Source organism: Globicephala melas, chromosome 3 (genome assembly GCF_963455315.2).
Source record: "Globicephala melas chromosome 3, mGloMel1.2, whole genome shotgun sequence".
Taxonomy (NCBI): Eukaryota; Metazoa; Chordata; class Mammalia; order Artiodactyla; family Delphinidae; genus Globicephala; species Globicephala melas.
The window spans coordinates 7,364,807-7,391,849 of NC_083316.1; the positions used below are offsets into that span (position 1 = coordinate 7,364,807).

Here is a 27,043-nt window from a genome sequence, read left to right on the forward strand (position 1 = left end):
CTTTCTCACTTCCATTGGGAATTCTACAACAAATTGTCCTTGTGCAATTCATGTTCATTTTGATGCAAATGCCTACTGACTTAAAATATGAAAAAATATTCAGTCATTTTCTCAAAGGTAGGCAGTGTGACACAAGTTTTAAGAAAAAACTCTCAAAGTATGCCATGAAGTTCTGGGGAAATGTGAGAAGGCAGTTGTGTGAACAGTTCTATCCATTGTTAAGTTTCTTGGTTCTCTACTTAAAAATTCTGGCTCAGAAACCTAGGCAGATGCTCTTCAGAGAAAATAGATTAGAAACCTTTTTCTCTGATGAGAGAGTAGTTTGTGGTTAATCAATAAAGAACACACAATTTAGCCTAATTTCATGTGATCAGAGGCAAACAGGTCCAATTTTGTATTCTCAAGATATCAATACCAAAACGTATGGCTAGTCATTAGAACTTGAAGCCATTAAGATACAAGAAGGATAAAGTATTTTTTAAGCCATGCCCACAATATACTTTTGGAGGAAATATAAGAAGTCTTTTATAAATGTTTATCAAAATTTTTCCTTAGTTTATATCATTTAAAATGAATATTAGTGTTGGTTTTATAGGTATCTGAGAATGGAAGGATTAAAAAATATATGTTTGGATAAGAGAATAAAGTTAAAGAAACAATGTCATTCATTTTCTCTTTTTTTAATTTGATGTCGTAAGAAGTAAGTTCATAGCCTGCTCTGAAATAAGGGAATAAGTGACTGAATTGGAGACAGGGTTGTCAGATTTAGCAAATAAAATACAGGAAGCCCAGTTAAATTTTAGTTTAACTGGGCTCTTCTATGAACTTAGAGATAAGACAGATCACCTGTCCCTGGAAGCGAGTCAGTCCCTACAGAGTCGCTTACTCACCGTCGGTGGAGCAGCTGCTGGTTCCATCACTAGAACAGTACCGCATCTCAATTCTCTGCCTTCCCACTTCCAGCAAGTTTGGATCAGGCAGGCGGGCCTTGCACGTGTACCGAAATCGCTGCTCGTAGTGGCCCCCATTGTCAGAGATGTTGACAGGCGTCCAGGGCGTCCAGGGTGTGGTCTTTTTCAGCTCAGGGCATGGGTTGGTATTACAAGGCTGGTACTCCTGGAGGAGAAAACACATGAAGTATGTTTATCATACTGCAGAAATAGAGACAGGGGCATCCTTCCTTAAGTGAAGGAGAGGGCTCTCTAAAATTTCAGGTCCTTACACCCACCAGCTACTCTGCAAAGTTAAAAGCACACTTTTTTGTCAAATTAGGCATTGAAGAGAATGTTCGGTGTTCAAGTTAACTGCAAAGGAATCTGCACAGTTTCTACATCAACAATGAGAATGAGATAATAAATGTAATTTTGTGTGAATAAAAATGGTGATTCCCCCCAAATCATCTTCCTTTCATTGATAAGTGACCCAAAATGTTGAATATTCTGACGTTAACTTTAGCTTTTTTTTTTTTTTTTAAGATATTAGTTAAAATGAGGGAACCAGAATTTGATTTTTGGACCTCATTATGTTCAGTCTAAGATTTATATTTTAAGCTCTGGATCACAGATTCAAAGTGTTAGAATGGTAGCTTTCTAGTTGGTAACACAATACATGATAACTTTTGGTCTATAAGAAATTTTCACAAGATTTCCCTAGTTAATACATGGTTGGCATTTTTCAGTCTCACCTCCCTTCCCCAGTAACAGATACCTCCATTGTAAGCACAGCGGGGAGGACCCTGGCAAGTGGGACATGCCATTTTTGGGAGGTGGACTTTAGGACTATAAATTTGGGTCTCTTAATCTGGCAAGAATTTTAAACATTGTGTCTTCAGAAGCATGACCAAATCTAAGGGGCACAGGGTTTGACCTTGAACATAGCACTAGATGTTTCATTAGAGGGAAAACCCACAACATATAATACATTCAATTATGGCCATACTTTTTTTTTTTTTTTTTTCTTTTTTGCAGCACGCGGGCCTCTCACTGTTGTGGCCTCTCCCGTCGCAGAGCACAGGCTCCAGACATGCAGGCTCAGCGGCCATGGCTCACAGACCCAGCCGCTCTGTGGCATGTGGGATCCTCCCGGACCGGGGCATGAACCTGTGCCCCCTGCATCGGCAGGCGGACTCTCAACCACTGTGCCACCAGGGAAGCCCTATGGCCATACTTTTAAAATAATTTTATTAATGTTAAACATACACAGAAAGGAAGAGTTAAATAGCTTTCTAAGATTTATTATGAAAAAGAGAATTGTTTTATCCTTCCACCATCTCTTTCAGTTATCTAGATACTTATCCCTTAGAGCTAACAACAAGAATTTTCCAGCATCAGGCATTATCCATTAACTGTGCACTATGGGAAAAGATTTAGCTCTTTATTCTTTACCCCTTTACCCCTCTTCCTGTGTCTCCAACCCAGATGCAGCCTTCCCATCTCCCATCATCTTAATGTAGTTATGCTGCACTTTTGGTTAGATCCAAATCCAGTGTTTGCACTTATCGCTAGATGAACATTATCCACAGGTGACTGGTGCAGAGAGCTGATTGGTTTCTGTTTTGTGTCCAGTTCCCTCCCAGTCCGACTCAAGGACTCGCCTGGTTTGTCGGGGTAGTTGTCTAGTTTCTATGAACTTGTCATGAATTCACTCCCCATCAGGTATTTTGACACAGTAGGAAATGTGATGGCTGGTTTATGCTTGGAAAATAAAAAAGTCTCGGGAATACTGTATAACTGAATTCTGGTAGGAGAGAAAGTAGCCATGTGTATCCACACCAGAAGGTTTAACTGGAAGCCTGTTAAAATATTTATTTTGTCATGATTCTAATTAGTCTAACTAGTTTTCTTTACGCAGGGCCTATCTTTTAAAATTGTTTTACAAGGGACAATACTCGAGGGCTCTTCATGTTTGTGACTTCATACGCTTCTAACAGAAAACATGTAGAGTAATCATCACCACTTTCCTGATTTAACAGCTCTTGCTTCCCTTCCCTGGCCCACACTGATGCTCCCCAACCCCACACCAACACACACTGGAAGACAGATGATTTCATTTTCCTTTGTTTACAGCATGTTTTATTATGGCATCTTTTGGATGCTGCCTTTTAAGTGAAAAAATAATAACCCCAATGGATGCCATAAACTCAATCATGTGAAACACTAGACAGAACACGTGTGTGCTCTTTTTCACTGGAATGGAGACCACGTAATAGGAATGCAATCGGCCTTGTCTGGGACCTTCCAGGCCCAGTGTGTGGCAACACTGCCAGCCGCAGATTGAAAATGCCATATGCATTCCCTTCATCACTCTGCGTCAGCCTGGCTGGGCAAGTGTCCAGGGGCGGCTGGCTCCTTGCCTAACTGGACTTAAAACATATGCTGTTTATGGACCCCTGCTTTTTGCATTAACAAGTTTGACATCACCTACAAAATAGTAAGATCCCGTGTCTCAATAAACAAACACAGAGGGTCCTCCCAGTCATTCTGAGCTTCTTTGCACTAGAAATTTCACCTCTTTTATGGAGATGAAGTTTTTTTTTGAAACAGATGAATAGAAAATATATTTTAAAGCCTGGTTGGCCTCTGTGTACTGGTAAAATGCTCAGAAGGGTGGGGGGATGGTGGCGGCTGTCACATGTCCCAGAGGTGGGTACACCTCACGGGTGAAGAAGATCAATTCAGGCCCGTTAGACCTCAACCTCTGATAACAAAGGCTGTTCTTATGTTCCATTAGCTCCTCACTGTACAAAATCCAACAGGAGTCTCAGGACCTCTCCTTTCAACTACCTTTTAAGATTTGATTATGATGCATTCATTTAAAATATCAAATTATGAAACACTGAGAAATGGTATGACTGATCTGTTTTATATTAATGACCAAAATTATAAAGTCGTTCAATTCAGTGGTGAGTAGTTGTATGGCTTAACTGAGCCTGTATGCTCCAATTTACTGAGGAACTGCTGCTGTGAGTAAACTAGAGAGATGGTGACAAGCCAAGCAAACCCAAATTTGAATGGAACTTGAACAGCATTATAGTTGATGCTTAAAAGAGAAATTATTTTAAAAGGGATTTCAGGGAGCTAATTATTATACCTGTCACATAGGAGTCTTAATATTCTGGTGGAAAATATTAGATAAGAATGGTTAATAAATCAATCCCACTGCTGCTATATATCCAAAGGAATTAAAATCAGGAACTCAAAGAGATACCTACACTTCCATGTTCATTACAGCATTACCCACAATAACCAAGATATGGAAACAACATAAGTGTCTAGTGACGAATTAATGGGTAAAGAAGATGTGAGACAGACAGACACACAAACACACACACACACACACACACACACAGTGGAATATTATTCAGTCACAAGAAAGAAGGAAATCCTGACATTTACAACAACTTGGTTGGACCTTGAGGGCATTGTGCTAAGTGAAATAAGTCAGACAGAGAAAGACAAGTTCTGTATGCTCTCACTTATATGTGGAATCTAAACATGCCAAACTCAGAGAAACACAGAGTAGAGTGGAAGTTACCAGGGGTTGGGGAAAACGGGAAAATGTGGGTCAAAGGGTACAAACTTCCAGTTATAAGATTATCAAGTTTGGGGATCTAATTTACAGCATGGTGATTATAGCTAATAATACTGGATCCTATACTTGAAAATTTCTAAGAAAGTAGATCTTAAATGTTCTCACCACAGTAAAGAAATGACAATTTTGTGACAGGATGGAGGTGGTAGCTAATGCTATGGTGATAATCATTTTGCAATTTATAAATGTATCAAATCAACACATTGTGCACCTTAAACTTACATAATGTTATGTGTCAATTATATCTCAATAAAGCTGGAAAAAAATAAAATAAAGACGGCAGTCGATGCAAGGACAAAAAAGAAAAACAAAAGGTCAAGAACAACAAAGGAAAAAATAAACATGGTTACTACATCAATTTTAAACAGTTCTCCTAACCTGTTGCCTATGTTTTATATGTCCCAGTCAACAGTGATACAACCATCCATTTAAAAGTTTAATCTGAAGACCTGGGAGGCATGTGCCTGTTCTCCCTCACCTCTAGGCCAAGTCCTATAGATATGGCCTCTTAGGCTCCTTCTCTCCTCCCCTTCTCAACTGTCTCTTTTCTAATTCAGGTCACCATCACCTCAGTCCTGTTTCACAGAATCAAAGCGTGTATTTCACTGACATTTAATTGTGTATTTATAAGTCTGCCTCCACAAACAGATTGTAAATTTGTCAAGAGCAAGAACTTTGCCATATTTATTTTATATTACCAGTCCTAAGTATAATACTATAATTTTTTGGTGAATGGATAAATCAATTCACAAATAAGCCCATTCTGGTGGAATCTGCATAAATCTGGGGAAAAATTAGATGGTTAAGCAGGGCCCCATTTTGCTGTTTATTTTTCCTTTGAGAAAACTAAAATAGCTTACATTCCATAGGTTGAAAGTAAAATAGATGGTAACAGGCCAAGAAAAATTTTGATACCATGTGTTTAGCACAAAATAAGAAAATTACCCTTAAAGTGTTTTCATCAATAGCTGAATATGTGAACTAAATATATTCTCGTATGGAATACGTATGGTTTCCATATGTACTTATCAAATTCTCTTTCAGTAACTAAGTTGTTACACTCTGAAACAGAAAGCCATTCTGCACCAGAGGAACAAGAGTAATGCAGCTGTGCTTGCGAAGGGCCAAGGTACTGAAGCATATGTACAGAGGTAGATCTGTGATCCCAGGAGCTTGAGGAAGCAGAGCACAGACTGACAGGAAATCCTGGAAATTAGTTTCGTGGTTCCAGCAAGAAAGAGAAAGAAAAGGGAGACAGCGCATTCAAAATTATAATGCCACGGAATGACTTCTGCTTCCAACCAAGATGGGGTAACACAAATGGGATGAACTCTTTCACCAAGAATAACTTTAAAATACATAAAACAATAGTTTGTAAGACATCGGACGTTAGGCAACGAAGGGCAGTGATCACCAAGTTTCGGAACCATGAGGTGAGCTCCACAACTGACCCAGCCTACAACCTGGAGAAGGTTTCCAGGTGATGGTGGAGGAAGAAGAGACCCAGGCACAGACTAGTGACTGGGGAGACAGAACTGGGAGGTAAAGGAAGCCAAAGGGGCCGGGGTTCTCAGCAGGAGAGGGCTGCACAAAGAAGAAACTCCAGTTATGCACAGCTCCCCTGTTAGGTATTCAGCTGAGTAGAAACCTGTGAATGTATGTGTATGAAGAGACTACACATGGGTGGGGAAAGACCCACCTGAAAAGATCAGAGGGAAGAGTGCACGCCACTCACATAGGGCTGGGGATACTGCTTGCTCCTAAGAGCCAGACTGAAAAGCTTCATAATTCTCCTCGCATCAGTTAGCGTACCAGGAAGGGTATTGTCTCCACCATGCGGAAAAATCACCTCAGACTAAACTCTGCTCTCATCTCAACTAACAAAGCTTACAAGCAAAAACCAAACAGATCAAACCTAGTTTCACATAACTTGATCTTGTCCCAAAGGAGAGCTCTTGCATAATCTGGGGAATACAAAAGTGTCCAACGTACAACAAGGAAAAGGTCACAGTGTCTTACATCTAATCTAAAATTACCAGGTATGCAAAGAAGCTGCTAAAAAAACACAACTTACACTGAGGAGAAAAATCAGTCAATTGAAATTGGCACAGGAAAGCCATAGATGACAGAATTTGTAGTTAAGAATATGTAAAACTGTTATAATAACTGTATTGCATATGTTCAAGGAGCTAGAAGAAAGACAACCTGTTAAGTAGAAACATGGAAGATATAAGGAAGAAATAAAATCAACTATACACAACATTCTATGAGGTCGACTTTAATCTGGTATAAAAAACCAGACACAGACATAAGAAGGAAAGAAAACTACATGTGAATATTCCCCATTAACTTAGACACAAAAGTGCTTAACAGGATTTTAATAAGCAAAACTCCAAACTATTTAAAAAGGTTAATAGCTCATAATTATGTAGGGAGTATGTCAAGGGTGCAAGGTTCATTAATATTTAAAATTGGATCAAGGTAATTCACTTTATTAACAGTCTAAAAAGTAAACCCATATGGACATCTCAATAGATACAGAAACGTCATTTGATAAGATGCCCAAACCCACTCCTTATAGAAACTCTCAATCAACTAGGATAGAAATAAATTTCCTAAGTCTGACAAAGGACATTTATTAAAAACATAAAAGCAACATCTTAAAGGTTAAAGCCTGTATGCTTTTTTTAAAGCTGAAGAATATAAGATCAATATAAAAGATTAAGTCTGTTTCTATGTACTAGCAATGAGGAATCATAAATTAAAAGAATGCCATTTACAATGCTATCAAAAATATGAAATACTTAGGAATAAGTCTCATAAAATATGTGCATGACTTGTACACTTAAAGAAAACTTAATCTTCTAAATGATCTATAGAATCAATGCAATCTTAGTCACAATTCCAGAAGGCCTCTTAAAAAAAATAAAATTTGACAAGCTAATTCTAAAATTCACACAAAAATACAAAGTATCTATCAATAGAATAGCAAAAGCATTTTGCAAAGAAAGGACATTGGTGGAGGACTTACACAACCTGACTTCAAAATTCATTATAAAGGTACAATAATCAAAATGCTGTGGCATTAAGATTGAAAGATTGAGCAAAGGAGTGGAATGAAAAGCCCAGAAATAGACCCAGATGCATATGGCTTATTGATTTTTCAAAAAAGGTGCAAAGGCAATTTAGTGGTAAAAGCAGTCTTTTCATCAAATGGTGCTGGAACAATTTGATATCCATATGTGAAAATCTGAACTTTGATCAATAACTTGCTCTACCCATGATAATAAACTCAAATGGATCATAGAACAATATCTAAAAGCATAAAACGTATAGAATAAAACCTAGGAGAATATTTCTGTGACCTTAGGTTAAGCAAAAATTTCCTAGATACAATGTCAAAAGCATCAGTCATAAGAGAGGTAAAAATAAGTTCTGTTAATCAAAATCAGAAACCTCTACTGACTGTTAAGAGTTAAGGTCACATAACTCTTAACTGACTGTTAAGACACTGACGGTTAAGAGAATGAAAGACTAGTCACACATGGGAGAGAATATTTGCAAATCAGTTATCTGATAAAAGGCTCATACCCATTATACACTTAAAAACTTAAAACTCAACAATAAAAGAAGAAAAACTGTATAAGCATTGTCAAACATTATGGAGAGACATTTCACCAAAGAAGATATACAGATGGCAAAAAAGCATATGTAAAGGTACTCAACATCGTTGTTTTTCTTTTTTGTTTGTTTTGTTTTTTAAGAATAAAAGTAAATTAACACAGATATAGGGAACAAATGTATGGACACCAAGGGGGGAAAGTGGGGTGGGGTGGTGGTGGTGGTGCGATGAATTGGGAGATTGGGATTGACATATATACACTAATATGTATAAAATGGATAACTAATAAGAACCTGCTGTATAAAAAAAATAAAATAAAATCCAAAAATAATAAAAGTAAATTAAAACCACAAGAAACCACCACACACTTATTAGAATGGCTAACATGAAACAGAACAAAAGAAACCTCGAACCTGACAATATCGAATGCTGGTGAGCTTGCAGAGCAACAGGAACTCTCATATCCTGCTAGTAGGAATGTAAAACGACACAATTGCTTTGAGAACTACTTGACACTTGGCTAAAAGCTTAAACATACACTTACCATATGACCTAGACATTTCCCTGCTAGATATTTACCCAAGAGCAAAGAAAGGATATGTCCATACAAATACTTGTACATGAATGTTCACAACAGCTTTATTTGCAACAGCCAAAAACTGGAAACAATGCATATACCCATCAGCAGGTAAATATCTAAGCAAATAATATCCAAATACGAGACTACTCAATAATAAAGAGAAATGAACTGTTGTTATATTCAGCATAGAAGAATCTGTAAAGAATGGTGCTACGTGAAAGAAGCTCCCAAAAATGGAATGACAATGTATGATTCCGTTCACATAAAATCATGAAAAGAGAAAACTATGTAGAATCAAAAAGATGAGTGGTTACCTGAGACTAGGGAAGGCAGGGAGGTATATGAGGGAGGGGTTACGAAAGGAAACAAGGAAACTTTTGAGTTGATGAACACATTCATTCTCTTGTGTTGATGGTTGCATGGATGTACATATCTGTTAAAATGTATCAAATGCTAAACATGTGCAGTATATGGTATACCAATCATACTCAATAAAATATTAAAAACTATGTGGTCATTGAAAGACAATTCTCTTTCTAAAAACTGGTGGTTATTTTGCTAATTTAGAAGTGATATTCAAAACAGTTGTGTTTGCACGTACCTGCACACAAACTAAGATTACAGTTATTTTATGGCGTTCATGCTGGAATATTTGAGACCGAACGTAACTACTAAGTATTTGTAGATAAATGTTTCACAAATACAAAATGTGCACGATCAAGCCAGTTTTACCTGTCATCCCACATCCTACATTGTATGATAGAAAATGTTATTTTCTATCATACAATCAGCCAGTGTAGCAACTGCCTGCTTAGCCTACATATACATGGGCATCAACTGCATTCTTTGATAATCTTATTCCTCTTACAATCAGTGTCTTTAGCTTCAGTGCATTTTCAGGCTGATACAGGTCTTTGAACACGAAGGAGTTAAAATTATCTTCCATGGGGTCTGGAGATGTTTGTGAGTCACAGGATGGCTTGGTGGAAGTAGCACTCAGCCCCAAGGCCACCTTCTAACTTACCGTATAATCCTTGGCAAATCTTTTGAACATGTCTTAATCCGTTCAGGCTGCTATAACAAAATAGCACAGACTGGGTGGTTTATAAACAACAGGAATTTATCTCCCACCATTCTGGACGCTAGAAGTCCAAGATCAGGGTGTCAGCATGGTTGGGTGAGGGTCCTCTTCCGGGTCACAGATGTCTCTTTTTATCCTCACATGATGAAAGGGGCTAGCTGGCTCTCTGGGGCCTCTTTCATAAGGACACCAATCCCACTCATGGGGGCTCCACTCTCATGATCTAATCACCTCCCAAAGGCCCCACCCCCTACGACCATCACCTTAGGCATTAGGTTTTCAACACATGGATTTTTGGGGGACACAAGCATTCAGCCCATAGCAGAACACACTGCAACAAACACCAAATGAAGGGTTACACAGGATGATCTCAAAGTACTTAACAAACACATATTGGAATCCACAATCTTGCTTTTAATCTAGTGGGCCAACCCCAAATAAATATTCAGTGCACGCACTTGACTCTGGTTCATAGAAGGTAAAACGATTTGATACCCAAAGGCTACATGACAGTCTATGCTAGCTACTTTGAAGAGGGGATGCTGATTTAGAGATTTTAAAGAATGTTCTTGTTTTATTTCCATTACTATTATTAGTCATTAAAGGCCCAATGAAATAAAATAGAAATACTCTTTAAAATGTGAAAGCAATATTGGAACAAAAAGAGTGAATATTTTTAAGTAGAAAATCCCACTGTTCTATTGCAGTAACTGCTTGCATTTCAGCAGACCTCCTCTGGGTAGCCACAGTCCTCTCTTTGGCCACGTTCATACATCTTTACTGTATCACTTGTTTGCCTAAGGGTCTCCGAATCCTGCAAGCGTTCTGAGGGTAAAGCCTGGGGCTGATGCAACTTCCCTCCTCATTTGGGTGACTGGCAGCACCTCTGGCTCCAAAGGGGGAGAGGATTGAGACGAACATCTCAAGGGCTTTCAAATGGGTGCATTTATCAATACTTTCAACAAGCAGTCAACCTGTGTTCTTCTAAGTGCAGAAAAAGCAGCAGAATACTCCTCTGCTTTCATATTAAAAAAAGATGTGTGCGCCTGTGTGTGTTAGATTATATGCGTGTGCATATCTATAAAAATGGAGCTGGCTTTCCTCCTTACACATACTTTTAGGCATTCCTTTTTATAACACTGTAGAAATCCCAAGAGAATAAGAAAATCAGTGCTGTCGCTGGTAATCTTTTTTTATTATAGAGGCTGTGATTTGTGGGCACTCTATAAACTTACATCTCAAAGGAGAAGATCCATTTATTTGGTTTATTCTCTCACTATCATGCCCTTAAATTCTTAGTCCCTGAGGGCGAACATCAAGAATTCAGATATCTTTTTTTTTCTGGCAACTACCTTGCAACAAGAGGAGAAACTACTTTTAGTTAGGAGTGAAAGCCTACCACTGGGAAAAATGTTTCCTTCCCAAACTGACCATTGAAATGGGTGACCTTGAGCAAAAAATCCACCCTTTATTTCCATTCCTCCATTTTTAAAGAAAAAAAGTGCTTAACTGTAATATACTTGCTTCAGAATAGTTGGACCTATTTTAAGAGTTCTTATGAGGAATTTCGGAAGAACAAGAGTAAATAACACAAACCAAACTGACGTTGTGTTAAGATCGAGGCTTTGAAAGGACAACTCATGGGGCATTGCTTTTACACTCATACATGGGGGCAGTTGCCCTGGATTCTTTTAAGTACAAAAAAACAATAGTCACTTGCTTTCTTACTAGAAAATGATCGTGTGTGTGTGTGGGGGGGGTAGGTGTGTGTCTCACCACCTCACTGTACATATACAACTGTAGTTGTATATACATATACAACTGGCTTAAGAAAAGAAAGAAAAAATACTCCCTATCATCATAGGATTTGGACGTTATGGTTATAGCCATATTTGTGTGGGCTAAAATGGCTTAATTTCTTGGCAAGAAGATGCAAAATCAAATTAGATTAATGGAGTGGTTATGGAAAATTCAGTCATGAAGATACAGGCTAAAACCATACTCATGGCTTGGGCAAACCTTAATTAAAAAAATTAAATGTATTAAAAGCTGTTACTTAGCAGCCTAGGCAACCGTTGGTATTTTACCAACACCTGGTTATTAGTCTGTGGTTTGATAAGTAAACATTTATTTTATATATAAATTAATTTCTAAAATAATTTGTTTTGAGCTTTTGAGAAATGTATTAAAAATAAATGTGAGGGCTTCCCTGGTGGCACAGTGGTTGAGAGTCTGCCTGCCGATGCAGGGGACACGGGTTCGTGCCCTGGTCTAGGAAGATCCCACATGCCGCGGAGCGGCTGGGCCCGTGAGCCATGGCCACTGAGCCTGCGCGTCCGGAGCCTGTGCTCCGCAACGGGAGAGGCCACGACAGTGAGAGGCCCACGTACCGCCAAAAAAATAAAATAACATAAAATAAATAAATAAATGTGAGTCAGATGGTGCTGATAAATATATACAACTTGTTTTCACCTGACCATTGACTGCAAAATGATTAAATACCATTTTCCTCTTTTAGGTAATTTGGATGCTTTTATTTTTTTCTTTATTCTGCATGTGTAGCTAAAGGAACATAGGCCAAAACAGAATGGTAATGTCTTTTTCTCTTTGCTTACTCAGCTGACATCGGTTTTCTTCTGCCTTTCATCAGGCATGGAGGGTTGAGTGGTCCTACTTGGAGCCTTGGGAGCAGCTGGTCTATTTGTCATTAGTCACCTCCACCATGCTTCCTTGGTTATGGCACAGCTATGATCTTAAGGGTGCCCTGACAGTAAGCACCCACTCGCAGACTCTGGGAGGCAGAATTCTCACATGCCCCCAAGAGCCCCACCACCTGGGTATCACATCTTATGTAATCCCTTTCCTGTGCGTGTGGGTGGGTTCTATGAAAATGATGGCATAGTGAGGTTCCTCCTAATCTAAGACCTCCTTGTAGTGGACAAAAGAGAGATTCTCCTGCTGGCTTTGAAAATATTGGCTGCCACATTGTGAGGGGATCACATGGCTAGGACCTGAGGGCAGCCACTGACAACATCCTCCTACCTACAGCCAGAAGAACACGAGGACCTCAGTCCCCGAACTTCAGGTCACTGTGTTTGAGTGAAATAATGTTGGGTAAATGTCTTCTGTTTAAGGGCACGAACAGAATTTAAGATGGTGTTCTGTTCCTTCTATGGAAGAGCTTTTCCTTAAGTGTATCTTCATGGGGTGCTCATGGCGCTACAGAGACAAAAGCATCTGTTGTCAGGAGGGACTGAGAAGCTCTGGGTTCAACAGAGTTAAATGGGTTTCATCAAACCAGGAGTGCTCAGAGCTTATCTTGGAGCCCTTTTCTTAGAGCTTCTCAGGGAACCAGAGTGGAATAGAGGGCACCTTAGCAAATGCTGTCAGAGAGGATGCTACTGGGAATCAAACAAGTTCTCAAAAGGTGAGAGCAGTTTTCTCATCGGAGCACTGATTCTACAATCAACTTTATTGATTCAAACTGAAAATAGGGGTGTATCCCCGGAGTTCTGAAGTTGTATGGAAGTCATCCTTCTGCCAAACCTAACCAGGATTTAACAGACTGAGGATGCAGTCCTATGTTCATAAGATCCTTAGCCCACTTGACTCCATGTTCTAATCAGGAAAGCCATCTAGAATATCCCTCTCCTTCAAGCCTGTGGGTGGGCGGCTTTCCAGAAAGTGTATGAGGTATAGGGAGCTGGTACTTCATTTGTCTTGCTCCTCCAATGACTTCCAGTCTGAGGTTATCTATAAGTGGGCTAATCAGTTCTTATTGTGAAACTCTTCGCTCATTTCCAAGTTCATTGCCTTATGTGATAACCAGGGGAGGCCACCAGGTCTTAACCTTAACCTAGGGCCTCAGCTTTCTCATCTGAAAAATGGGCACATAAAGAAACATCATTGGGACTTCCCTGGTGGCTCAGTGGTTAGGAATCTGACTGTCAACGCAGGGGACACGGGCTCAAGCCCTGGTCCGAGAAGATCCCACATGCCGTGGAGCAACTAATTCTGTGCATCACGACTACTGAGCCTGTGCTCTAGAGCCCACGAGCCACAACTACTAAGCCCACGTATCACAACTACTGAAGCCCATGCGCCTAGAGCCCGTGCTCCACAACAAGAGAAGCCACCGCAGTGAGAAGCCTGCGCACCGCAACAAAGGGTAGCCCCTGCTCACCGCAACTAGAGAAAGCCCACGTGCAGCAACAAAGACCCAACGCAGCCAAAAATAAATAAATAAATAAATAAAATAAAAAGAAACACATCATAATTATCGGGGACTGTTAACAAGATAAGGTGTTCACAGTGATTAGCAGGGATCCTGGCACATGGGGCATCTTTGGTCTGCACAGAAGCCTGGAAATGAAGATGGGATGCAGAACGTGAAAATATTAGGGGTTCTGCAAAGTTGGTCACTAGCAATCCTAAGAAATCACCCTCTGTCCAAGAAAATGCGGATGGTCACAAAAACCCCTAATGATCCCAGCAAGGTTACACACAAGGGAATAGATTTACCTACCTGACAAAAAAGGTTTAAACTTAACCTGCATCCAAGTTTCCAGGTACATCATTTCACTCGCTTGGGAATGTGATCATCCAGTAGAAAATTATCTTCGACATTTGTTCTTAACTGAGTTTACATGAAGCTTACTTTCTATCAGTTCACATTCCTTAAATAATTAGTTAAGATTTCATGTCCTAAAAGATAGTAGTAGGAACATTTATTTAATCTAAAATTCCTACACCATGAATGATGCATTTGGAACACTCACTGCTAAGGTCAGAGTTCTTCTGTCATTTCCTTTCACCAGTATGGAAATGTTCAGAACTCTTGGGTATTCTTTTGGCTGTCTAAGCTGGGATCCCATCATTTAATGGATCTGGGAGATGAAAAACACGTATGTTTTATCAACATCTTTGCTTAGAATTTAAAGCACAAGGAACCCTTTTTTGGCTCGTCTTTTGGCCAATTTACCTTGGGAAATTATGTTCCTCAAATAAAGTTGTGTAAATGACTTTCTTCTTATCATTCAGATTAACTAGGTTTCTATTACCTCATGAATCTTTCCTGCCAGAAATTATGGGTAATGTCCTAAGTATCTAAATTTAAACAATTATATTTTTGAAATTAAAAGTCAAAGTAATATTGTACAAATGACGTTTTCAATGAACAACACAGTCATGAAAATAGAAGTATCATGTTATCCATCCACTCATCCATTAATCTTTATTCCAGTCATCACCGTTGGAGCATCTATACCTCGTGCAAGATGCTAAGCTATATCCTCAGGGGGTCTTAGATGTTAGTGGTGAAAATGAACAGGGGAAGTTCAAGGTAGACATGTGAAAGTGCCATTAAGTCCCACACCAACTATGTGTTATGGGAATTAAGATGCAGGGGGGACTTGATCTTAAATCACATGAGGACACAGTAATTGACACTGTGGCCAATGCCATGGGCCACTCGGCCTGGGGTTCTGTGTCTGACAGACCGACCAGTTTTATACCAAGGGGTGTATTACTCCCCAGCCACAGCATCAGAGGTTGGACGCACCCAACAGCTTAGTTGCCTTGAGCAACCTATTCTGGCTAAATTATCCATGCCTTCCTAGTACGATGTCACTGCTAATACAAAACAAATGAAAACCCCAGTGCAATCTTATCCACTTTAAGTTTCAAGTTTTGACTACAGAAAATAAAAAACTAACAGGTTAAAATATAAGTTGTCAAAAGAGTTGGGTATGCGTCCATATTTTTTCTTAATAAAGTTAAAATTCGTTATGCTCCAATTTTATAAATGTTCAGAATGTATGCACGGGGTGCCAGCAGCAGGTCTGATGAAAAGAGGAAAGTGTGACAGTAACCTGCTCAGGACTGTGGTCACAACTGATGGCCAAGGGTCATTCCAAGGCCTGGGTGGTGTCTCCAGATCTTCCTTACTCTACTGGCTTTCCCCTCAAAGCTGGGAGCTACATTCACAAGCGACCACCAACCTCCCAGCAAAGGAGACTCGTTTCAACCTGAGGATAGAGGTGTTGCTCTTTCTTGGTAGAGTCACAATCTCAATGCGGTAATATAAATATATAACGACTTTCCTAATATCGTTTTCAAATAGACTGTCACAAAAGTGAATGATGTTTCTCAAATAAACTATCACAAGAACGAATATTCTGTCTAAATGAAGTGACAACATCATAACACAATCATTTGTCTAAGACCGCTCTTGATGGATTTATTTCTAAGATTTATAAACTTCTCTCCCAGAACTTAATTTAACAGTTTATTGATGTCTTGGGGTTATAATTAAATTTATTTATTACTGACAATACTATTAATACATTTGGGTTGTCGCTGTTGCTGTTTTCCAGAGCCTAAACACATTTCTCACGTTTGCTTGAATTTTTTTTTCCGTGACCTGAGTTTTCGGCCACAGCTCTGCTGTCTTATGCCCCCGCTTCTCGCGGCCCTCTTTCTCCCTCCATCTATGTGATATTCTGGACAACGGATCATTAAGCTGATTGGAGCACACAGCAAAGAGAACAGGCAGAACTTGTGAGGCCTTGGAGTCTGTGCCACAAGGCTGGACAGCAAAACCTTTGTACACACCTGCTTCCTAAACCTGGCCTGACCCTGGCTGCCAGCATTGATGTGGCGGCTCTCCCGTTGCTGAGGACTGCGGTCGAATTAGGATATTCAAGATGTTAAGTTCAAACTTATAAGTTAAACAGTTCTGGCCTTTAATATCCTTAACATGTGGCTATGATGCAAAACAGTTTACCTAGAAGTTTGCTATAAAAAATAATTGTCCAAATCAACTTTTAATGACTAATCTACATTATGGATTTTCATCTACTTAAATACAATTTGAACATCTATAAATTCCTAATATACAATATGGTGATTAAATTATTAAGTGGGTAAAATTCCATCAAATCCATATATCGGTCAAAGATATTTATTTATCCTGACATAATTTGTACATTCCTTAGATTTTAGCCATACAAAACGTCCCCAATTGTCACTATATAAACACACTTGTATGTGTGTGCGTGTATATATATATATATATATATATATAATGAAAATAGAAAAACTTATAATGGAGGTCACTTATGTGGAAGATTATGTGAAGATTATCTAAACCAATAAATGTGGCTACAAGTCTCTTGTTCTAGAATGTTACTTCTTTAATAAAGCAGGGATGTTTCTTGTTTCTTATTTAAAGTTATCTTTCAGGACTATAGAAAATGTCCCAGTTAAAATATTTAGGATTCTGTACTGTGAATGACTTTAAAATTCATTTTTTCTCTTCTAGGAAATGTTGTAAAATTTAAGCAAGACTACTGACTGCTTTCTGCTTCAATTTACATTCATTTAGGCCAAAAAAAAAAAATCATAAGGTGGCTGAATAAAAACTCCTGTCCTTCCAAAATATGACTGAAGTATCTCTAAATTGCTTAATTTTCCTACAAATATAAGTATATTGAATAAGAAAAAAACTGGTACGTTAGGGTGACTATAGACATCTAAGTTTTCTCTTATGTTGTGACAGAAAAAAGTTTCGTTTCCTTCTTTTTGATCATTCCTCAGTGTTAGAGGTTATTTGGCTTTATTATACCATGAAAGGTCCTTGCCCATATTCAGACAGAACATTACAGTCAGGGGAGTGAGATGTGCGGTTTTTTCAAACAAGAGTTTATATGGGCAGGCAGGAATGATACCAGCAGCTAGAAGCTTAAATATGTAGTAATATATAGAATATGCAGTTATATATGAAATATATATATATAATTTCACAAAATTATAGTCAAGGTCATATACAAGGAGGCTCTACCGTAAGACAGTCTGAATGGTGGAGACGGCAGCCTCGACAAACGCTGGCTAATTAGTGTTAATGCATTTCCGTGACTCCATGTTACCAGCAGGATAAAGCCCAAAGTGCTCAGCTTTCCAGACTCAAAAAATTAGATCCACTGCACTGGCTCAACCCCTCCCATCCTGTGGCCTGTATCTGAGCCATGTGGCAGATACATGTCTTAAAGACCCACAGATACACACTGTGGCTTCAGGCCTCTCTGCCTTTGCTGCTGCTGCCTTTACTGTAACATATGATTCTCCTATAGTTACCTGAAAATACCACTCCCTCCTTCACGTCACATTGTGCCCTGGAAAGTAACAGACGAAGGATGCAGCGCCACAAGGACCTGCCCGCACAGGGGTGTCTCCAGTGATTTGTGAAGACACCTGCTACCTAGTTCTTGTGTTCTGTTTCTAGCTCAGCACTGGACACTTGCTGCTTGTCACACAGCAGAAGACCTCCCGGCCCCTCCTCCATCAAATATGGCACTAATGGGGTCCGTGCATCTGAAAACCAGCCTTAGCTCCTGTATTTTTGATAACTTTTCCTCAGCGGTCCGCAAAATCTTTAAAAACACGGAATAATCTTTCAATCAATAAACAATACACGAACAGACAAAGATCAAGCGGCCACGGTTCAAGTGGGGTAGGGGCCAGAAGCTCGTCCAGCTGGGCAACAGCCCTGCCCCCAATGCCACCTACAGGGGCTCAACGGGGTGCCCTTTGCCAAATACACAATAACGTCTGGCCTACAGCTAAAGTAGCCATTAACTAGTAGCCATTAACTAGTAGCCCCTGATCTTTGAGACACAGGTAAGTGAGCTGGCAGGAATCCTTGGGATAAATCATTCCCATCCTTGACCTGACAACTCTTATTTCTTTGCCTTGTTGTACTGAATTGGCCATGATCTCCAGAATAATATTAACATTAGCAGTGCTGGCAGGAATCCATGGCTTTTCTTTGACTTTAACTGAAAAGCTTCTAACCTTTCACCATTATGTGTGATGGTGTTTGCTGTATCATTTTAATAGGTATCCTTTGTAAGGTTAAAAAAGCTCCCAGCTGGGCTTCCCTGGTGGCGCAGTGGTTGAGAGTCCGCCTGCCGATGCAGGGGACACGGGTTCGTGCCCCGGTCCGGGAAGATCCCACATGCCGCGGAGCGGCTGGGCCTGTGAGCCATGGCCGCTGAGCCTGCGCGTCCGGAGCCTGTGCTCCGCAACGGGAGAGACCACAACAGTGAGAGGCCTGTGTACTGCAAAAAAAAAAAAAGCTCCCATCTATGCTTTGTTTGTTGACTTTTTAAAAAACTGTTATGAATGAGTGTTGAATTTTATCAAACATTTGTTCTGCATCTATTGGAATGACTCTGACATTCTTTCTTCTTAATCTTATTAATATAAAATATATTATTTATAAATTCTCCATTTGCTCATTGTAAATGTCACACTATGAATATGAACATATAAGTGCAATGTAAATATTTATATATGTAAAATTTATATTTGTACATAAAGTCTGATGAATTAAGGTTGTACAAGGTTGCACAATATGTACACTGCAAAAAAGAAGATCCTGGCAAAGGGGCACGTGAGAGCTGAAATTCAGCCTGTATCTTCTCCTAAGCCATGAGTTCTGGCAGAGGGCTGTCTGTCCTCAGAGGAAGGAGCCTAAGAACCTGCTGGCTGCCTGCCAAGACCTGAGCCTATGCCCTTGTGACCCTCAGAAGGGGAAATATGTACTACTTCACACAAAGGCACTTTACAGGTTAGCAGTGCTTCTGGGGCTCATCCATTTCTAGCCCTCGAGGTCCATGTCATTTACCAAGCAACTCAACCACTGGATATCTTATCTTGGGAGAACTTGCTACAGGATCCTCTCACTTTAAACAAATTGTCCCTTTCTGTCTACTGCTCAGAATCCCTGCCACCATCTCTACGAGCTGGCACTCTGATTTTTAATGCCTTTCCCCTACTCAAAGAGGTGGCCACGAGAAAAGGGACACATATGTTTACGTGAGGGAGAGAGATACAAATACAACTTAAAATGATGAAGACCTGACGCTTCTTGCAAATATGATGATTGTCTGGGGACCTCTGGAGAGAATGCTTGATCTCTGCTCCTGGTTTAAATTTGTGACAGTTCTCCCTTCATGTGAATTTTTCCAGGGCCTTTCACACAATTCATTGAGCAGCTAGTTTGTGCCAGCTACCGAGAAGGTGCTGAGGATGCAGGGCTGAGCCACAGAGACAGGGCATCTGCAGCTGGTGGCTTGGAATCTCACAGTGTTCTCTGCAAAGGATCCCCAACCCCCTGGGGAATCTCCCCTCGCTAGTGGAGAGGACCACAGAAAAAGCATCACCCAGCTTTCTCGAAATTCAGGCTCACCAATGATTTCACCCTGGTCCAGTTACAAGGACATGATTGACAACTTAAAACTGTGCCAAGCAAAGTTCTGTCTTCCACTGAGACATAAGTAGAATGTTTGCAAAGTGTCAGATTGTAAACCTTTTTTTTTTTTTTGGCCGCGTCTCACAGCATGCAGGATCTTAGTTCCCTGACCAGGGATTGAACCTGTGCTGCCTGCAGTGGAAGTGCGGAATCTTAACCACTGGACCACCACGGAATTCCCAGACATGTCTTTTATAACACTAGACCCTTATCCTTTTTAACTTGAGTACATATGCTGAAAGTTAATTAAGATGCCTTTCAAACAAATGTGGCAAAACCCGATAAATGTATAGTAAACTCATAGCCACACCTACTCAGAGGCCTCCCCTACACAAATATTAGTCTAAAAGCAACAAAAGGGATATTTTAAGTTCTGCTAAAGGACAAGGAACAATGAGTACTGGGAAAAAAGTTACAACTTCTATGGATTATATATATTTTTTTGCCAAGATCCCAGTAAAAGATAGAAGTGAAGAGTCAGAATTTGAAAAATTGACAATTTGTATCAGGATGGAATTGGATTTCCTTTGGCCAGATTCCTTTCATTAGGCTGTGACTCCTGGGTCACATCTAAGAATAATACGATCTATGAGCACCAAGGATGACGAACAAGAGAGAGCAGGAGAGGCCCTGAGAAGGTCATTTAAGACATATGCACCCAAGGAAAAGGTTGCCAAACCCTCACAAAGGCGCCCACGTGGAATGAAACCTCCTTAACAGCCCCAGGAATTGGGGTTTACAGGACCTAGAATCAGCCCCAATGGATCAGAAGTATGTACATTTCCAGTTTACTGGCTGTGCAGGCTAAAGGACCCGTTTGCTTCAATGAGATCCGCAGCGCATGGAAAACATAACAAATGCACTGGAGGTGCTTAGGCAGATCTCTATTCCGCAGGGTAAACAGGGGGAGTCCCTCAGTGGATACATGGGGGGTACCGGAGGCAAGGCACCCCAACGTGCACCCTCGGGGAAACGCCAGGGCCTCAGCCAATTCTAGTGCCAACCCCTCCTGTTGGAGCAAACTAATGGGGACACCATTTGTATTTGAAGTCCCACTGAGCACTCGTCTTCCTAACTCTCAGTAACCCCTAAAACACCCAACTGACTTCTCCTAAAATAGTGAGGTGGGGCTTGTCCAGGGAAACCCATCCCGTGTACAGGGGGCTTAAAATTGCAAACTTGACTCCTTGCATCCTCTGGACACCTGTAGCTTATATTCAATATGCCACTGTCTACCAGGAGTTTGTGCTATGGGGTTGTTAGTATTTCTCGTCCCAGGCTGAGAGCTCCTTGAGGTCAAGAATAGCAGCTTACCCAGATTCATATTCCACCCAGCCTACATCCCAGGCCGTGGCTCATACACAGAGTTGTTCAAGACTAACTTGTCGAGGGAATAGAGCTCGACTCCGCATTGACCGGGAGCATGAAGTGCACCAAAGGAAATAATACAACATTTGACTAGCATGCAGGACGATGGTCTGCAAAGGGCTCAGGACCATTACATTTAATTTCTTATTTACAAAGGAGAGCTCAAATATTGGAATCCGTGCAACTTTAAAACATTAAATTCAGATTTCCTTTTCTAATTGGGTGCTCTGTAATAGTTATATGTACTCAAGTCTTGCCTATGGGGGTGTGAGAAGGTCTTGGAAGGTCACTGCCAAGTATAATCTAATATCAAAACCAATTTTAATGAACTTCATACACTATTACTGCAGGCATACTGGCTTTCAGTGCCAAATTTGATTCGTTTGGAGCAGCCTTGTAAAACTAATTAGGAAGAATTCGAAATAGTTTAAGAATATGAACAAGAAGTGAAATGTTCCTAAGCTAATATCATGGAAAGAAAAATTAAATATGAACGAAAGGCAGCTCCACTGGGGTATGAAGAGTCTCTGTGAAAGAATAACCACAAAATATGTTCCTTTATAAGAAACTGTAAGAAAGAACCAAAGAGTAGACAAAAACAATATAATGCACAAGAATGATCACTTCGTTTGAAAAGATGTTGCTAACATTTTGCCAAATTGCCATCATCTTTTAAAAAAATTAGTACATAAATTTAATAACTAGTTTCATTTATTCATTTTCTTACACTCTGCTAGGTATTGAGGATATAATCGCAAATAAAATAGATATCGTCCTTGACTTTAAAAATCTCAAATATCTTCTTTTTTGGTATTAAGTTTAAAAACAAATTAATTTATCTCATATTAATGTTATGGAACTTTCCCCTTTGAAATAGGACTAAACTCAAGTTTCTATGACATATTTGGGGGCAACACTGACCTTAATTTATATTTTTTTAGGTTTATAAGCACCTACTAATGTTGAAATAACGATTGTGGGAAAGTAGCAAATTTAAGAATAAGGACTATACATCTACACACCCACACGGATTTGCACGCCTAACATCAGGTATGTATTTACAAGTAGATGGCTGCTTTTAGATAGTAAAATCTAGACAATTTTTTTTTCTTTTTTGCTATAAGGAAACATAATCGAAAACATGATGTGGCTTACCTGCTTGAAATCACTGATGGGTTTATATTGTGGAAATATTAACACAAGAAAGTTATCCTAGCCCCAATTATGTAACTGAAGTAGCAAGTAAGTAAGAGTCAAATGGCTATCTATGCCCTTTAGTCTGATACCCAAGACCTATCAGGAATGAAACACCTTACTTTCCCTGTCTGCGTCTTGCCATATTCCTTCATGCATCCTCAACCACGCAAATGACACTACTTACGGATCGCAGTGTATTCCCCACGCCCTTTGATTCACAGCCTTCGTTCATGTTTCTTTCACAGAGAAGCTCCCATTCCCATCTCAACTTGGCCAAATCCTAGCCACACCTTTGGGACCCTTGACCAGCCAGCCAGAGGTAACCTCTCCCTCCTCTGGACTCACTGTTTTCTCTTAATGGTTCCATTGGCATTCCTGGCTTCTTCCTTATATTCTGGCCATTAGGTTTATATTTTTCTCCCTTGGTTCGGAGTTTTCTTGTATGCATCTGCATACCTTCATCTTCCATAGGACCTCGTACAGTTCTTTACACACAGTAAATAGTCAACATTTTTGGTTGACTACTTATATAGATGAAAAGATCTGAAAATTCTACAGAGGGTAGAATGGAAGACATGAATCAGTAACTGATGTCATTGAGAATGTGCTTTTCTTCCATATGTAAAACCGTCTAGAAATTAACAACTACATATGAGATCACACCAAGCTTTAGGGAAATCAATTATCAAACACGACTCATGTAACAGGCAGAGTTCCTTTCCACCCTTCACTTTCAGATGTCAAGGCTTATCCCTAAAAGCTATTAGCAGCGGCAAGAAGATAAGAGAAGGAAATCAATTACGTAAGCTTCCTAAGGAAAACTGCTTGGCGAACATCAGAGAGTTCCTCCTGATGTCTGGATTCCATCTGTTTGCCACTGCTATTTTTGTCTCTCTCTCTTTTGAGAGGCAATGCCTCATGTGCTCCTGCGGAGTCTGAATAATTTTATAAGGTAGATTCCACAGCTTATTTCTTACAGCCACTGCCATTTCTTTTTCCCACATGATGACACTCGAGTTCCTTGAAAGACTGCTTTTCAATAGTTGTAAACTGGGCAATTTCATGGGACTAGGATAGACTGGAACAGATGTGGAAAACCTTTCACATCATGATAGAAGCAAGATCCCAAATAGTAGTGTGTAGGATGTTACTTTCTCACGCAGCTTGGCTTATATAATAATGCAAGAATGTGACACGGTACGAGCCAACTCCATCTTCAAGAGCCTTTATTGCAACTATTTCTTTCAAACCAGAACCTCATGAGATTCTGCATGTCAAACAGATCTTGAAAAAAAACACGCTGTGGAGTGAAATGAACAGACAACTGTTCTAAGAATGTTTGTTATTATAGCACATCCTTAGATCACAGAGCAAAATAATTCAGCTTTTTAATTATTCTGACAAATGCTGAAGGCTTCTAAATGGAACCTTGTATTTCTACTTAGAAAAAAATCTAAATGGAGCAGTAGCTTCTTTATTCTTTCTTGTATTCACATAGATGAGTTCTGAGCTAGGCTTTTATGCTTAGAAGATTTGAGGATTAATAAAGGCATAACACTTGGGCAGAAAGAAACCATGGCATCTGTGAAAAATACTCAGTGCTTTAAACCATTTTTTTTCACGTTCCAACATCTGTTACTTCCTTCTTTACTTAATTACAAGTTGCTTTGAAAATTATTATGTATGTGCGTTGTTTTAACAACTGAAATTATACATGTTCAGTAATTCCATTGGAGGCACTCAGAAATAATAAAAAATAGGAAATGCAAATCTTAAGCAAAACACCAGTTAAAACATATTGTTGATATAATTAAACACTTACGCTACTTCCTCCAAAAGGAACAGCTGTAGGCCATGAATAAAACCAAGTGACAAGTATAACAAGTATAACGATCAAAACTTATTTTAAAACTCTCTGGCTGCAATAGAATACATGTGAACTCTTTCTACAACACACCTCACTCTTGTTAAATCAAAATTGGCACTAAAGAATATTTTGAACGACAGCACCCACAAACCAAAACAAACTAATGAACAGACTTGTGCATGGACCAGTTCAGGTTAAGCTTCACAAGTGAAGAATCCTTCCCAAGTTTTAAGCAGGAACCATGAGTCCCTTACTCACTGTGGTATCCCCAGAGCCTGTTATAGGGCAGAAGCTTAATAGTTATTCAATAATAATGGCATGAAAATGAGTAAAAAAACTAAGATGCTCAGATTCTAGCTACATTAGTATGAGCGCATGCAAACATCTATTAAGACTGTGATGTATGCAGGTCTTGCAAACCTGAGTCAGCACAAGAGGCACAATCAATTAAGTAAATGACAAAAGGCTTTGCCGATCGGAGGGATGTCTCCCCAGGCTTTTGTTTGCTTGTTTATTTCCTTGCTTTTAGAGGGGATTTTAGAAATGAGTCAGCTGAGTCAGTATGTTGGCTTCTATAACACAGAACCTACAGTAGATCAGACCCCGGCTTCCCTCCATCTTTCCCATCAGTTGGTTGAGCAGAGTTAGCCTCAAGTAGAACCACAGGTCTCAGATTGGGATGGCTGGATGGACAGGATGTTCTCATGCAGCCATGGGTCAAGATACTGTAAGACATGAAAATATCTCCTGGAAACATGGCCCCAGCCTGTGCAGTGAGGTGCTGGACTGAAATATGACTTTTTTTAAATTGGGGTGGGGAGGGAAATACCCAAATGCAACAGTGCATCCTTGACGCTACAAACTGCACATGGAGGACAGGAAGTCCTCAACTCCAAATGAGAAGGACGGCAACACAGCACAGCATATAAAGGCCAACTTGACAGGATAAATAAATTGCTTTTTAGAAACTATGAACAAGCAAAGCCTTTTCAGACTCCAAGAGAGCGTTCTCTTTAATTGCAGTGGCAAGTGCCCGGCGCAACCAGAAGGAGACAAGGTGAGCTACAGAAATTGACCAAAAATAAGTGTCCAAATTGACAGAGACATCAAATCGACTAAATTACCCCAGGAGTGTTCTCTGTGGATAACCCACAATTAGCCCAGAGTGTCAACAGGCCTACCAAGACTGAAGATGCATTTGGAAAAGACTATTCTCTAATTGTTTTTATAGGAACTTCTACTAAGGCTTTAAATTTAGAAAGCCACATTTAATTACTCATTTTGTAGCAGGTAAAAATATGGCATCATTTAAAAGAGGCCTGGGTTTCCTATAGCTGAGTATTTATTTATGCCATTAGAAAATCAGTTTCTTCTGTGTGTACTGTGTATTTGAGTAGGCCTACAAAAGATTTTTAAGCTCATGGTCATTTAGTGGAAATTGTTATGGCTGAGAATTCTGTTACTGTGTTTCCATAAGTAAATTTTAGGTATTTTAATATCAGGTATTGGAAAACCTTTATCGTGGAATTTATTGGTAAACTGTCAAGGAAGAATTTGTGTGTGTACGTGTCTGTCTGTCTCACTTAAGTCACTTTTACAACAGAAGACCTCTATTCATGAAAACTTCTCTTTTCAACTAACTTTGCAATCACTGTATTTGAATTGTCATAGGCAGAAACAAACCTGATTCTTTGCAAAGAAATCTGGGCAACAGACGCTTCCAACATTATAAATAAAACATTTTTGTGAAATGTTCCAGATCTCCACACCAACTATAATTACCAGAGATTGTAGAATAATTTTTGTGCTCTAGAGGCAGACTTTTGATGGAGTAACTCCTACAATCCATCATTTTCTCTTCTCTCCGTCTGCATCATACATCATTCTTGAACTTGATGACCAAACTTCCAGGTCTAAATTTCAGAATGCTTACACTTCTTCAGCTCTCCACTGTACTACTCCTTGATTTTGTGCACTGATATTAACTTTTTCGAAATACTCAAGCCTCTTTTAACAACATGTGGCATCTTTACACTGACAATCTTTCATCTTTGCAAGCTCTTCACTGAGATCTCACATAACAAAGGAAAGCCAATTTTGCATTCCCATGCTTCGGAAGGTGTAATATCCAGCCAGTTTTAGCTAGGGAGAGCGATCATTCCCCTTGCAGAAGAATATGTGGAAATACACGTGAATGCATTTCATAAGCACAGTGCAGTGGAAGAGTGACAGTGATGAAAAATATTATTTTTAATCTATAAAAACGTTTCACTGTTTCCACTGATTTAGAATCAACTATTTGAGTTTTGCTTAATTTTATTTATTAAATGGTACTTCAGAAAATAGCCTTTTTAGAATTATGAAATGGTATTTTCATAAACAATGGATAAAGTTAACTGTATCTAACCCAGAAGGGCCACTGGCTC

The 27,043-nt window shown here is 39.5% G+C and overlaps 1 protein-coding gene across 8 annotated transcripts in view; it reads right to left on the reverse strand.

Moving 5' to 3' along the window:
* Positions 1 to 27,043, reverse strand: part of SEMA5A (semaphorin 5A) — a 479,287-nt gene that overhangs the window by 26,752 nt on the left and 425,492 nt on the right. For all 8 annotated transcript variants that reach the window (XM_030856554.2, XM_060295649.1, XM_060295648.1 and 5 more), the window contains one exon: positions 891 to 1,116. In XM_030856554.2, the coding sequence (XP_030712414.1) occupies positions 891 to 1,116 (226 nt within the window). The remainder of the gene's footprint in view (positions 1 to 890; positions 1,117 to 27,043) is intronic.